At 37.6% G+C, this 13877-nt stretch overlaps 1 protein-coding gene across 2 annotated transcripts in view; it reads left to right on the forward strand.

Annotated features, from left to right (window-relative positions):
• Nucleotides 1-13877, forward strand: part of USP14 (ubiquitin specific peptidase 14) — a 45177-nt gene that overhangs the window by 27249 nt on the left and 4051 nt on the right. For both annotated transcript variants that reach the window (XM_065889647.1, XM_065889648.1), the window contains 7 exons: nucleotides 766-896; nucleotides 2902-2982; nucleotides 3348-3433; nucleotides 4104-4218; nucleotides 9171-9236; nucleotides 9381-9473; nucleotides 11099-11227. In XM_065889647.1, coding sequence (XP_065745719.1) covers nucleotides 766-896; nucleotides 2902-2982; nucleotides 3348-3433; nucleotides 4104-4218; nucleotides 9171-9236; nucleotides 9381-9473; nucleotides 11099-11227 — 701 coding nt within the window. The remainder of the gene's footprint in view (nucleotides 1-765; nucleotides 897-2901; nucleotides 2983-3347; nucleotides 3434-4103; nucleotides 4219-9170; nucleotides 9237-9380; nucleotides 9474-11098; nucleotides 11228-13877) is intronic.

A 13877-nucleotide genomic window follows, 5' to 3' on the forward strand; every position in this document is an offset into this window, starting at 1 on the left:
GCATAATTTCAGCTCTACCTCCTAAAATATTTTTTAAACATTGTGTTTAGTAGTTTTATTCAGGAACATTTCATTGAGTACTTACTTTGTGCTGAGATGTTGTATTTTAGTATTTGTTATGCTAAATAGTCTGTATACTAATGATAACATTTCACATTTTAGTTAACAAAACAGTGCAAGATAAGCTAGATTAGAGTTTTGCTATACATGAAGTAAGGGCAAGGTGTGATAGCTAGGGAGTCAACAGAGAAAAAGTATTCTGAACTCAAGAGCAGGGTTGAGTTTATGACCATCATGGGATTTATGGTCATGGTGAGAGAGGATAACATACTTCATTTAAACATACTCCAGATTTCAATACTCAGGAGTTCAGTACACGGGAACCAAGTATGGGCTTAAAGGGAGGAGGGCTGGGAGTGGTTACCTAACGTCCTGATAATGGTGGAACTGTAACATCATGCCTCTGTGATTCCTAGACAGAAGTTATGTGTTGTCTGTATTAAAGTGAATATACCTTGCTTTATTAGGGAAGACAAAGGCTGTCAAGGAGAGAGAGACATTGTTTATAGCTAGTGATTGCATTATAAAGTCTTCTGGTGAGTTAAGATTTAAAAACATTTTCTTATTAGGGATCCAACAATTACAAAAGGAATAGGTATACTTAAAAATAATAGGCATTTCTTGGTATTAATTGAGAATTAATTTACAGTAGCATGTATTAAATATGTCACTGTTTTACTAAGGAAGTATTGCTTTGTTTTTAAGCCCTTAGAGATTTGTTTGATTCCATGGATAAAACTTCTTCTAGTATTCCACCTATTATTCTACTGCAGTTTTTGCACATGGCTTTTCCACAGTTTGCAGAGAAGGGCGAACAAGGACAATATCTTCAACAGGTAATCAGGGCAAGGTTCTGTGGTTTTTATTTTGTAAATGTAAAATTTAGGCATCCTACACTTACTGGAGTATATTTGGAAATACAAATAATCAGTCCTCTGTAGTTCACACCACCATTATCTCTTGCCTGGAGAGGTGCAGTAGTCTGTTAACTGATCATCTTACTTCTGCCTTTTGTGGTGTTTCTCTATACAGCCCCAGAGTCCTTTTAAAAATGTAAATAAGATTATGTTGGTTTCCTTGTTCAGTACCTCCTAGTGACTTTCTGTCTCAGTCCTAAACAGTCTAGCTCCTGGCTACCTCTCTGAGCTTATCATGTGCCACTCTTCCCCTTGCTCAGTTCTCTCCAGATACACTGACTTCCTTGCTATTTTTTAAAAACCCCCCAAGTATCCTCTTTCTGTAGGGCCTTTGCTCTTGTTCCTTTGGCTCCCAGGTGCATGGCTTGCTTCCTCACCTCATTCAGGTATCATGGCTCAAATGTCAAGGCATCAGAGAGGCTTTCCTTGACAGTCCTATTGAAATAGCACACTTCCCTTCTGCTTTATAACAACGTGAATCAGCTATACATATACATATATCCCCGTATCTCCTCCCTCTTGCATCTCCCTCCCATCCTCCCTATCCCACCCCTCTAGGTGGTCACAAAGCACCTAGCTCATCTCCGTGTGCTATGCAGCTGCTTCCCACTAGCTATCTGTTTTACATTTAGTAGTGTATATATGTCCATGTCACTCTCTCACTTCGTCCCAGCTTACCCATCCCCCTCCCCTTGTCCTCAAATCCATTCTCTACATCTGCGTCTTTATTCATGTCCTGCCCCTAGGTTCTTCAGAACCTTTTTTTTTTCAAGATTCCATGTATATGTGTTAGCATACGGTATTTGTTTTTCTCTTTCTGACTTACTTCACTCTGTATGACAGATTCTAGGTCCATCCACCTCACTACAAATAACTCAATTTTGTTTCTTTTTATGGCTGAGTAATATTCCATTGTATATATGTGCCACATCTTCTTTATCCAGTCATCTGTCGATGGACACTTAGGTTGCTTCCATGTCCTGGCTATTGTAAATAGAGCTGCAATGAACATTGTGGTACATGTCTCTTTTTGAATTATGGTTTTCTCAGGGTATATGCCCAGTAGTGAGATTGCTGGGTCATATGGTAGTTCTATTTGTAATTTTTAAAGGAACCTCCATACTGTTCTCCATAGTGGCTGTATCAATTTACATTCCTACCAACAGTGCAAGAGGTTTCCCTTTTCTCCACACCCTCTCCAGCATTTATTGTTTGTAGATTTTTCGATGATGGCCATTCTGACCAGTGTGAGGTGATACCTCATTGTAGTTTTTTTTTTTTTTTTTTGCGGTACGCGGGCCTCTCACTGTTGTGGCCTCTCCCGTTATGGAGCACATGCTCCGGACGTGCAGACTCAGCAACCATGGCTCACGGGCCCAGCTGCTCTGCGGCACATGGGATCTTCCCGGACCGGGGCACGAACCCGTGTCCCCTGCATCGGCAGGCGGACTCTCAACCACTGCGCCACCATGGAAGCCCCTCATTGTAGTTTTGATTTTCATTTCTCTAATGATTAGTGATGTTGAGTATCCTTCATGTGTTTGTTGGCAATCCCCTAATCACTTTCTGCTCCCATATTGCTTTTTTTCCCTTCATAACCCTCTCTTTACTTGAATTTGTTATATTTTGTTTATGTTCCCCATTAGAACTTTTTCTATTCTGTTGACTGTTGTGTGTTCCTAGTGTCTAGAATAGTGTTTAGCATAATGATGAATTCATGAAACATCTCTTGAATGAATGAATAAACTATTCTGGAATTCTTCATTGTTTTGAAGATCATATAATATTTAATTTGGCTTAATATTTTTTTAGAAAACAACTTCCTTCCCCTTCTCTAAGGAAACAGTAATTACTTTGGAAGGATTTTATAGATCAAACACTGTAATAGCCAGGATTACTTACTGTGTCACTTTTTAAATTACAGGATGCTAATGAATGTTGGATACAAATGATGCGAGTATTGCAACAGAAATTGGAAGCTATAGAGGATGATACTGTTAAAGAGGTAATTGAAATATATTTGTGAGTATAGACTTTGATTCTCTATCCCACCCCCACCCTAAAGTCTTAGTTCATCTTAATAGGTAGACATGTACTTGAATACTTTAGATGCTGAATCTGTAGTTGGAACTTGACAACTTGCATTTGATGCTTGAATTCAATGCATTATTTGCTGAATTTAATCAATTGAGATTATTGAGCATCTAATTTTTTGGTAATATTTTTTGATCAGTAGAAGAATTTTACAGAAAGGGATTACATTTTAAAAAGTCTAAATGTGTGTTACTAAACTGGATTGTGTGGGAGCCAATGTACAATAATATCCATATGAAGTAAGTTGGAATTTTTATCTCATCTTAACTTTTGCAGACAGATTCTTCATCTGCACCAGCAGTGACACCTTCTAAAAAGAAAAGTTTAATTGATCAGTTCTTCGGAGTTGAATTTGAAACTACGTATCCTTATGAGCCAAGATTAGTATGACTGTAATCGTAACTTAGAAGTGTATTGGTATAAATAGCGTTGTTGCCTGGAGTGGTGGGTGGGATATGAAGGAAAATTCTTCAGAGGTTTTTATGCTTAAAAAATATGGAAATTAGGAATTTGGAAAAATACATCCTTTGGAGTGCTCTTGAAGTTTAGATAAATGTACTCTTTAAGGACATTCATATTTTTTCCTGAGAACACCTTTAGCAGAATACCTCATTAATTCACCTCATAGAGAATTAATTTTTAATTATGAAATGGGATAAATCAGCTAAATTATATACATGAGATTGATATAATTAATAAAACATGAATTTAGGAGAATACTATTTTCTACATCATGGGTGGAAACTTAGAAAAAGATTTGTTTATCGTCAGGTTATTAAGACCATTTTAAGACTATAAATACCAACATATATTTGTTGAGAGTTTATCCTTTTACACACATTCATTAATCCGTATTGTTGGTAAGTGAATGAGCATTTTTAAGTATATTAAAATGAATCTCTATTGGAAGACTGAAATGTTTTAAATACCAGTGAATGATGCTATTAATTTTAATAGCATTAGGATAACTTATTCAAGATTATATAACAAATTGAATGCCTATTGGCAAATTCCTTATCTTATTTTTCAAAGCATGAAATGTACAGAATCTGAAGAAGAAGAAGTCAGTAAAGGAAAGGAAAGTCAGCTTCAGCTTAGCTGTTTTATCAATCAAGAAGTCAAGTATCTTTTTACAGGACTTAAGTTGGTAAGGACAATTGCAGTTCCTCCCCATTGTTCGTAGATTCTGTATTTGCAAATACACCTACTTGCTAAAATGTATTTGTAACCCCAACATCAGTACTCATGGTGCTTTCATGGTCATTTGTAGATACGCACAGGGTGACAAAAATTTTGAGTCGCCTGACTCACACTGTTTCACCTGAGGTCCCCAAAGGTGATGCTCTGCCTTTTTTTTTTTTTTTTTGCGCTATGCGGGCCTCTCACTGCTGTGGCATCTCCCATTGCGGAGCACAGGCTCCGGACACGCAGGCTCAGCGGCCATGGCTCACGGGCCCAGCCACTCCGCGGCATGTGAGATCTTCCTGGACCGGGACACGAACCTGTGTCCCCTGCATCGGCAGGCGGACTCTCAACCACTGTGCCACCAGGGAAGCCCGCTCTGCCTTCTTGTTTCAGTGCTCATACTATAAACAAGTACCCTTTTTGCGGTAATTTTAATGCCACATTTCTTGCATTTTTGTGCTTTTTGTTGGTGATCTTGCTGTTTATAATGGCCTTCAGACATAATGCTGAAGTGCTGTCTGGTGTTCTAAGTGCAAGAAGGCTGTGATGTGCCTTAAGGAGAAAATAACCTTTGTTAGATAAGCTTCATTCAGGGATGAGTTATAGTTTAATTGGCTGTGAGTTCAGTGTATGTTAAGGTGTCATTAAATAGCAGAAACACACATAAAACAAGGTTGTGTATTGATTGGTTGACAAAAATGTTGTGGCCAGAGGCTCAAAGGAGGCCTCTGAGGATATTATAATAAGGATATATTAATTGTGAGGTAAAAACTGGGGTTGTACTGTGCAAATACGGGCATGTAGTCATTCTGCCATTGCACTAGTATTAAAGTTGAGGCCCTAGAATTTAAGTGACTTAATCGGTTTGTGGCAGAGCCAGAAATAAAACTTGCTTGTCTTATTATTCAGTTAGTACTGTTTCCCCAGTGCTATACTAAAGAATCCACCCTAATGAGCAGATTGATAAAATAGAACAATTTTGCTTGCCTAACATTTATTTGATATGGTTTGGGGGAATATGTACATCTCTTGAATGATGGGCAGTGAATTGGGGCAGGGATTACAATGAAAACAAGATTATTTGTTGTCAGGGAGCTCCCATTTACAGTTTGGGGTAAGATTGGTTAGGGGAAGTATTGGTAAATGTTTCTATAAGAAACAGATAGATAAATAGTGCTATTCTTTGCCCTGTGATACTGAGGGGAGAGGTGTGGTGAGGCATAATGGCTTTTAAGAGAAGTTCACTTGAAAAGCATACGTAAATATATGCTAATCAATCAATGTGATAAACCATATTAACAAATTGAAGGAGAAAAACCATATGATCATCTCTCTAGATGCAGTAAAAGCTTTCTCCAAAATTCAGTACCCATTTATGATATAAACCCTTCAGAAAGTAGGCATAGAGGGAACTTACCTCAACATAATAAAGATCATATATGACAAACCCACAGCCAACATCGTTCTCAATGGTGAAAAACTGAAACAATTTCCTTTAAGATCAGGAACAAGACAGGGTTGTCCACTCTCACCACTGTTATTCAACATAGTTTTGGGAGTTTTAGCCACAGCAGTCAGAGAAGAAAAAGAAATAAGAGGAATCCAAATCGGAAAAGAAGAAGTAAAACTGCCACTATTTGCAGAAGACATGATACTATACATAGAGAATCCTAAAGATGCTACCAGAAAACTACTAGAACTAATCAATGAATTTGGTAAAGTAGTAGGATACAAGATTAATGCACAGAAATCTCTTGCATTCCTATACACATGATGAAAAATCTGAAAGAGAAATTAAGGGAACACTCCCATTTACCATTGCAACAAAAAGAATAAAATACCTAGGAATAAACCTACCTAAGGAGACAAAAGACCTGTACACAGAAAAGTATAAGACACTGATGAAAGAAATTAAAGATGATACTAACAGATGGAGAGATATACCATGTTCTTGGATTGAAAGAATCAACATTGTGAAAATGTCTGTACTACCCAAAGCAATCTACAGATTCAGTGCAATCCCTGTCAAACTGCCAATGGCATTTTCCACAGAACTAGAACAAAAAGTTTCACAATTTGTATGGAAACACAAAAGACGCCAAATAGCCAAAGCAATCTTGAGAAAGAAAAACGGAGCTGGAGGAATCAGGCTCCTGGACTTCAGACTATACTACAAAGCTACAGTAATCAAGACAGGATGGTACTGGCACAAAAACAGAAATATAGATCAATGGAACAGGATAGAAAGCCCAGAGATAAACGCAAGCACATATGGTCACCTTATCTTTGATAAAGAGACAAGAATATACAATGGAGAAAAGACAGCCTCTTCAATAAGTGGTGCTGGGAAGAGTGGACAGCTACATGTAAAAGAATGAAATTAGAACACTCCCTAACACCATACACAACAATAAACTCAAAATGGATTAAAAACCTAAATGTAAGGCTAGACACTATAAAACTCTTAGAGGAAAATATAGGCAGAACACTCTGACATAAATCACAGCAAGATCCTTTTTGACCCACCTCCTAGAGAAATGGGAATAAAAACAAAAACAAATGGGAACTAATGAAACTTAAAAGCTTTTGCACAGCAAAAGGAAACATAAGATGAAAAGACAACCCTCAGAATGGGAGAAAATATGTGCAAATGAAGCAACTGACAAAGGATTAATCTCCAAAATATACAAGCAACTCATGCAGCTCAATATCAAAACAACAAACAACCCAATCTAAAAATGGGCAGAAGACCTAAATAAACATTTCTCCAAAGAAGATACACAGACTGCCAACAAACACATGAAAGGATGCTCAACATCACTAATCATTAGAGAAATGCAAATCACAGCTACAATGAGGTATCACCTCATTATAAGTCAGAATGCCCATCATCAAAAAATCTACAAATAATAAATGCTGGAGAGGGTGTGGAGAAAAGGGAGCCCTCTTGCACTGTTGGTGGGAATGTAAATTGATACAGCCACTATGGAGAACCATATGGAGGTTCCTTAAAAAACTAAAAACAGAGTTACCATACCACCCAGCAGTCTCACTACTGGGCATATACCCTGAGAAAACCATAATTCAAAAAGGGTCATGTACCACAATGTTCATTGCAGCTCTATTTACAATAGCCAGGACACGGAAGCAACCTAAGTGTCCATCGACAGATGACTGGATAAAGAAGATGTGGCACATACATACAATGGAATATTACTCAGCCATAAAAAGAACCGAAATTGAGTTATTTGTAGTGAGGTGGATGGACCCAGAATCTGTCATACAGAGTGAAGTGAGTCAGAAAGAGAAAAACAAATACCATATGCTAACACATATATATGGAATCTAAGGGGAAAAAAATGGTTCTGAAGAACCTAGGGGCAGGACAGGAATGAAGATGCAGACGTAGAGAATGGACTTGAGGACAAGGTGAGGGGGAAGGGTAAGCTGGGAAGAAGTGGGAGAGTGGCATGGGCATATACACTACCAAATGTAAAATAGATAGCTAGTGGGAAGCAGCCACTCGGCACAGGGAGATCAGCTCTGTGCTTTGTCACCACCTAGAGGGGTGGCATAGGGAGGATGGGAGGGAGATGCAAGAGGGAGGAGATATGGGATATATGTATATGTATGGCTGATTCACTTTATTATAAGCAGAAACTAACACACCATTGTATACTCCAATAAAGATGTTTAAAAAAAAAAAGTAAAAATAAAAATAGCATACAGATACTAGCTTACCACCCCAAGTCCTATAAAAAATTATGATGCAAGTTTTGGGGCATCAAAATATGATGTAAATGTTAATTGGAGAGTGTGGTATAGAATGTTTCGGCAGGGACTCTCCAGGGTGTATTCTTCGTAATTTTATAAAATTCCAGGAAAACTAAGTATACCTGGAACTTCTAGATGATCATGAATTGATGATAATGATATGTAGCTTACCTGATGAGTAACATTGTACCATATATCCTTTCTTTAATAACATGTATTAATGAGATGTTGTATTTGTTGTCTTGGTAATTTTTTAGATTTCTTATCATCATTCGTTTTAGTTTTGAGTAATTTTGCTCCATATTTCTTTACCTCTTTGTTGCCAGCTAAACTTGGTTAAATGTTAAAAAGCTACTCCATGGTGCTTTCTTTTGTAATTAGTAATTTTAAAAAATCAAACCTGAAACAATTTTTATACAAGTATAACATGCTTGTTGAACATAGAATATATACCAAATAGTTCTCCAAGTTTTCTCCATGTACAAACTCATGTAATTCTAACAACAGCACTGTCACGTTAAATGCTGTTAGCACCATTTACAGATGATGCCCAGAGGGATAACTGTCTTGCTCAGTGTCACACAGGCTGTAAGGAGTGGAATGGCAGACATGATGGTTATAAGATATAATGGCTAAAGGCTTTCCCACATTTATTAGATTAACAGAGGTTTTCTGTGTTATGACTTTTCTCAGATTTAACAATAACTGATTTGTTCTGGAAGGCTTTGATAAATAAAGCATAAAGAACAAGGATTATCTGCATTCTCTTAATTTTCGTCTAATATGAATATTCTGTTGATCCATAAGTAGAGGAATACCATGAAAGGCTTCCTTAGGTTGTATAAAATACAGTATAAACTCTCAGAATCTGAGCATTTGGGTCATAATTAAAAGACTTCAAATATTATTTACATTCTGAGGAGTTCATGCCAGTAAAAATTGATGCCTTTTAAGAACTGAACCATATCTAAAAGCCTTCCCACATTGTCTTCATTCAAATTATTTCTCAGGGGTATAAATCCGTTGACGTCCTGTGTGTTGTCTATTAATTAGTAGTGCTGATAATTTTTAAAAGAAATAAATAAATAACTGTATTGCAGAAGAAAATTCTTTAATGTTTGGACTTATGTTCTTTTTTAGCGACTTCAGGAAGAAATCACCAAACAGTCTCCAACATTGCAAAGAAATGCTTTGTACATCAAATCTGTAAGTTTTGGAATCCAGTTCCATTTACTAGAAAGGTTTCCAGCTAATTAATGTTACCCAGTCTTTGTTTTTACTAAACTGAGAAATTAAAAATTTGTGTGGTATTTGTATGTTACAGAATTTCTTTCCACTTTGTCTCCTCAGTCCAAGATCAGCCGGTTGCCTGCTTACTTGACTATTCAGATGGTTCGATTTTTTTATAAAGAGAAGGAATCTGTGAATGCCAAAGTTCTTAAGGTTAGTAACGAACTTTACTATAATGAATTATTGTAATTCTTTGAAGGTAATTCATAACTTACAATAGGTTTCTTTATTCTTTTAGGGATAAACTCACTTTAAAATACTATAAATAGGGAAGTTATTAACATTAGACAAGTGGTTCTTAATCAAGAATATATATTGGAATTATCTATTGTCCTTTTTATTTTAAATCATACACACGCCTGCCCCTCAACTGCCACCAAGCATCTGATTAAGTGGGGCCTTAGTAGGTCTTACATTTTTCAAAAGATTCCCAGGTAATTCTGATGGATGCCCTCCATTCCCCAGAAATATTGCCCTAGACCAGATCCTCAATTCCAGAGATACTGGTCCAGTAGGTTTGGGGACGGGAGTGGGGTAAGGGGCAATATAACACACTCTATTCTAGGCGGTTCCTTTCTTCCAGGTGAAAGGAGAGTGTTAAGTTACTGGTGCCCAAGGAATACTTAAATTGTAATCGTTTGATGTCAGAGCTAACCTTATGATTTATCTGTTTTGTTGAACTGTAGCTCTGCTGTGCATCCATAGAGTCTGATCCTTGGGAGAGGTATATATAATTTTAGCCTCTTGAGCTGAAATTTATAATACATTTTCAGATATACTTAGGGTCATATGAACAGGTTAAATGTAGTTGAAGTATCTGCTAGTCTAGTATTTCTGAAATGCTTCTTTTATTGTTTAAATTAAAAAAAAAAGTTATTTGGCTGCGTTGGGTCTTAGTTGCAGCACATGGGATCTTCATTGCGGCATGCGGGATCTTTCGTTGTGGCTCTTTGCAGCATGCGGGCTTCTCTCTAGTGGCACGTGGGCCCTAGAGCATGTGGGCTCAGTAGTTGCAGCACTCGGGCTCTCTAGTTGTGGCGCACGGGCTGCAGAGCACACAGCCTCAGTAATTGCAGCATGTGGGCTCTCTAGTTGTGGTGTGTGGGGCTCCAGAGCACATGGGCTCAGTAGTTGTGGCACATGGGCTATCTAGTTGTGCGTGGGCTCTAGAGCACGCAGGCTTAGTTGCTCCGTAGCATATGGGATCTTAGTTCCCTTACCAGGGATTGAACCCGTGTCCCCTGTATTGGGAGGTGGATTCTTAACCACTGGGCCACCAGGGAAGTCCCTGTTGTTTAAATTTTTGGTAACTCCTCTGCGGTCAGTTTCATGGGTTAAAATGTTTAATGGAAAAGTAAAAAATTTTTTATCTTAAAGTTAGGACTACGGGCTTCCCTGGTGGCACACTGGTTGAGAGTCCACCTGCCGGTGCAGGGGACACGGGTTCGTGCCCTGGTCTGGGAGGATCCCGCATGCCGCAGAGCGGCTAGGCCTGTGAGCCATGGCCACTGAGCCTGCGTGTCCGGAGCCTGTGCTCCGCAATGGGAGAGGCCACAACAGTGAGAGGCCTGCGTACCGCAAAAAAAAAAAAAAAAAAAAAGTTAGGACCAGATTGAAAATAAACATATTTTCAAATGCATAGATTTCCACGTGATTTTTACAGTTCTTATTTTCAACTTTATTTGAATATGAAAGCAGTACTTTAAAAAGTGTGATAAATATTTTAAATAACTACCTTTATAAGTCTGTTTACCCTTTTCCTTTTGGTTTGTATATAGGATGTTAAATTTCCTCTTATGTTGGATGTGTACGAACTGTGTACACCAGAACTTCAAGAGAAAATGATTTCTTTTCGATCAAAATTCAAGGATCTGGAAGATAAAAAAGTAAATCATCAGCCAAAGACAGTAGGTTTTTATTGGTCATTTTCTAATCTTAATATGTTTATCTTTAATCTGTGTCCAGTATTCATTTTATATTGTTAACCTGTTAGTAAAAATGGATGAACCTGTGTTTAGCATATATACAAATCTTGCAGATATTGGTGCAAGCCCTTAAAGTTTTAGGTGTGTTTTAGCATAAGAAAAAGAACTCTAGCTATGCTAAATGGGTCCTTCGTGGTAGAATAAACTTAATTTTCTTTTCCCATAAAAATCTTCAGCTTATGTTCCTTTTATATCAATATTTATTTCCTCAAAGCACTTCACGTAAAATCTTGCCTTGTAAAATTCAGAGTATTTTATTATTTTCCTTGTAAGGCATCTCCATTTTTTAAAATGGAGTTAGTGTTATCGAATATTGCTTCATTATGCCCACTGTGACAACTTAAGTCATATCTTTTAACAAGCACCTATAACTGTTAAAATTATAACCTTAGCAACTTTATATATTTAATAAATTGTATATTTTAAATTCAGAGAAGGGACAGCTGAATTATATGTTGGATTGTTTTCTTCAAAAGGAAAAAGATATTTCCTGGTAAATAGGAATATTTCCAGTGTGATATTATATACCAAATTTTAAAATTAAATTCTGCAGGTTACTGTGTGTGTGTGTTAAAAGCAAGTTTAAAAAAATTAAACTTTATTTTGAGATAATTGTAGAATCACATGAAGTTATAGGAAATAATAGAGTTCCTGAGTACCTTTTACCCAGTTTCTCCTAGTGGTAACATCTTGCAAAGCTGTAATACAATATCACAACCAGGATACTGACATTGATGTAGTCTAGATGCAGTACATTTCCTCTACCACAACGATCCCTTTGTAGCCAAATCCACTCTCCTTTCCCCCTACCCCCTTCTTTTTTTAAAAAAAATAAATTAATTACTTTTTGGCTGTGTTGGGTCTTTGTTGCTGGTGCAGGCTTTCTCTGGTCGCGTGCGGTGACTGGGGGCTCTTCTTTGTGTGGTGTGCGGGCTTCTCGTTGTGGTGACTTTTCTTGTTGCGGAGCATGGGCTCTAGGCGTGCAGGCTTCAGCAGTTGTGGCTCACAGGCTCAGTAGTTGTGGCATGTGGGCTTCAGTAGTTGTGGCTCGCGGGCTCCAGAGTGCAGGCTCAGTAGTTGTGGCGCATGGGCCTAGTTGCTCCGTGGCATGTGAGATCTTCCCAGACTAGGGCTCGAATCCGTGTCCCCTGCATTGGCAGGCAGATTGTTAACCACTGAGCCACCAGGAAAGTCCACTTCTTGTACTTTGGTTAAATTTATTTGTAACTATTTTATTCTTTTTGATGTTTTTGTAAATGGCATAGTTTTTAAAAATTTCATTTTTGCATTCATTGCAGTTGATTTTTGTATATTGATTTTACATCCTCTACTCTCCTGAATTGGTTTATTAGCTGTTTTTTTTCCTCTTATTTTTTTTGAAAGAGATTGTGTAGAATTGGTGTTAGTTCTCTTTTAAACGTTTGGTAGAATTGTCTTGGTCAGACAGTCTTGGCCTGCAGAGTTCTTTTTCAGGAGTTTTTTTTTTTTTTTTTTGTGGTACGCGGGCCTCTCACTGTTGTGGCCTCTCCCGTTGCAGAGCACAGGCTCCGGACGCGCAGGCTCAGCAGCCATGGCTCACGGGCGTAGCTGCTCCGCGGCATGTGGGATCTTCCCAGACTGGGGCACACACCCGTGTCCCCTGCATCGGCAGGCGGACTCTCAACCACTGTGCCACCAGGGAAGCCCTTTTTCAGGAGTTTTAAAATTAAAAATTCAACTTTATAGTTATGGGCTATTCAAATTTATTTCATATTGGGTATGTTTTGGTAGTTTGTCGTTTTGTGGAATTGATCCATTTCATCTAGCTTGTCAATTTTATGCGTGCAGAGTTGTTCCTAGGATGATGATGATTCTGATGTTTGCACGGTGTGTAGTGATATCTGTCCCGTTTCATTCCTGATATTGTAAATTTGTGTCTTTTTTTCCTCTTTGTCAGTCTTGCTAGAGGATTGTCAATTTTATTGCTCTTTTCAGAGAACTAGCATTTCGTTTCATTGATTTTTCTCTGTTTTTCTGCATCTCATTTTATTGATTTTTACTCTTATTATTTCTTGTTTTCTGCTTGCTTTGGGTTTATTTTCCTCCTCTTTTTCTAGGTCCTTATGGTGTGGGAACTTAGATCTTTTATTTCAGACTTCCTGTTTTCTGATGTGTGCATTTAGTGTTGTAAATTTCCTCTTAGCAGTGCTTTCAGATTGTGTTCTACAAATTGTATTGCATTTCCATTTTCATTATGTTTCTTGTATTTTTAAAAAATTTGAGACTTCTCTTTGACCTTGGATCATTTAGAAATGTCTTGTTTAATTTACAAATTAAAATTAAAATTTCCTGTTATCTTTTTGTTACTTATTCTAGTTTGAGTCGATTGTGGTGAGAAAACACCCTCGTGTGATTTAAATTCCTTTAAATTTGTTGAGGTTTGCTTTATGGCTCAGGATGTGATCTATCTTGGTAAATGTTCCATGGGCACTTGAAAAGAATGTGTATTTTACTGTTGTTGAGTGGAGTATTATGTGATGTTGATTAGATCCAGTTGGTTGATGGTGTTGTTGCTTTTTCCTGTAACCTTGCT

Source organism: Phocoena phocoena, chromosome 13, assembly GCF_963924675.1.
Source record: "Phocoena phocoena chromosome 13, mPhoPho1.1, whole genome shotgun sequence".
NCBI lineage: Eukaryota > Metazoa > Chordata > Mammalia > Artiodactyla > Phocoenidae > Phocoena > Phocoena phocoena.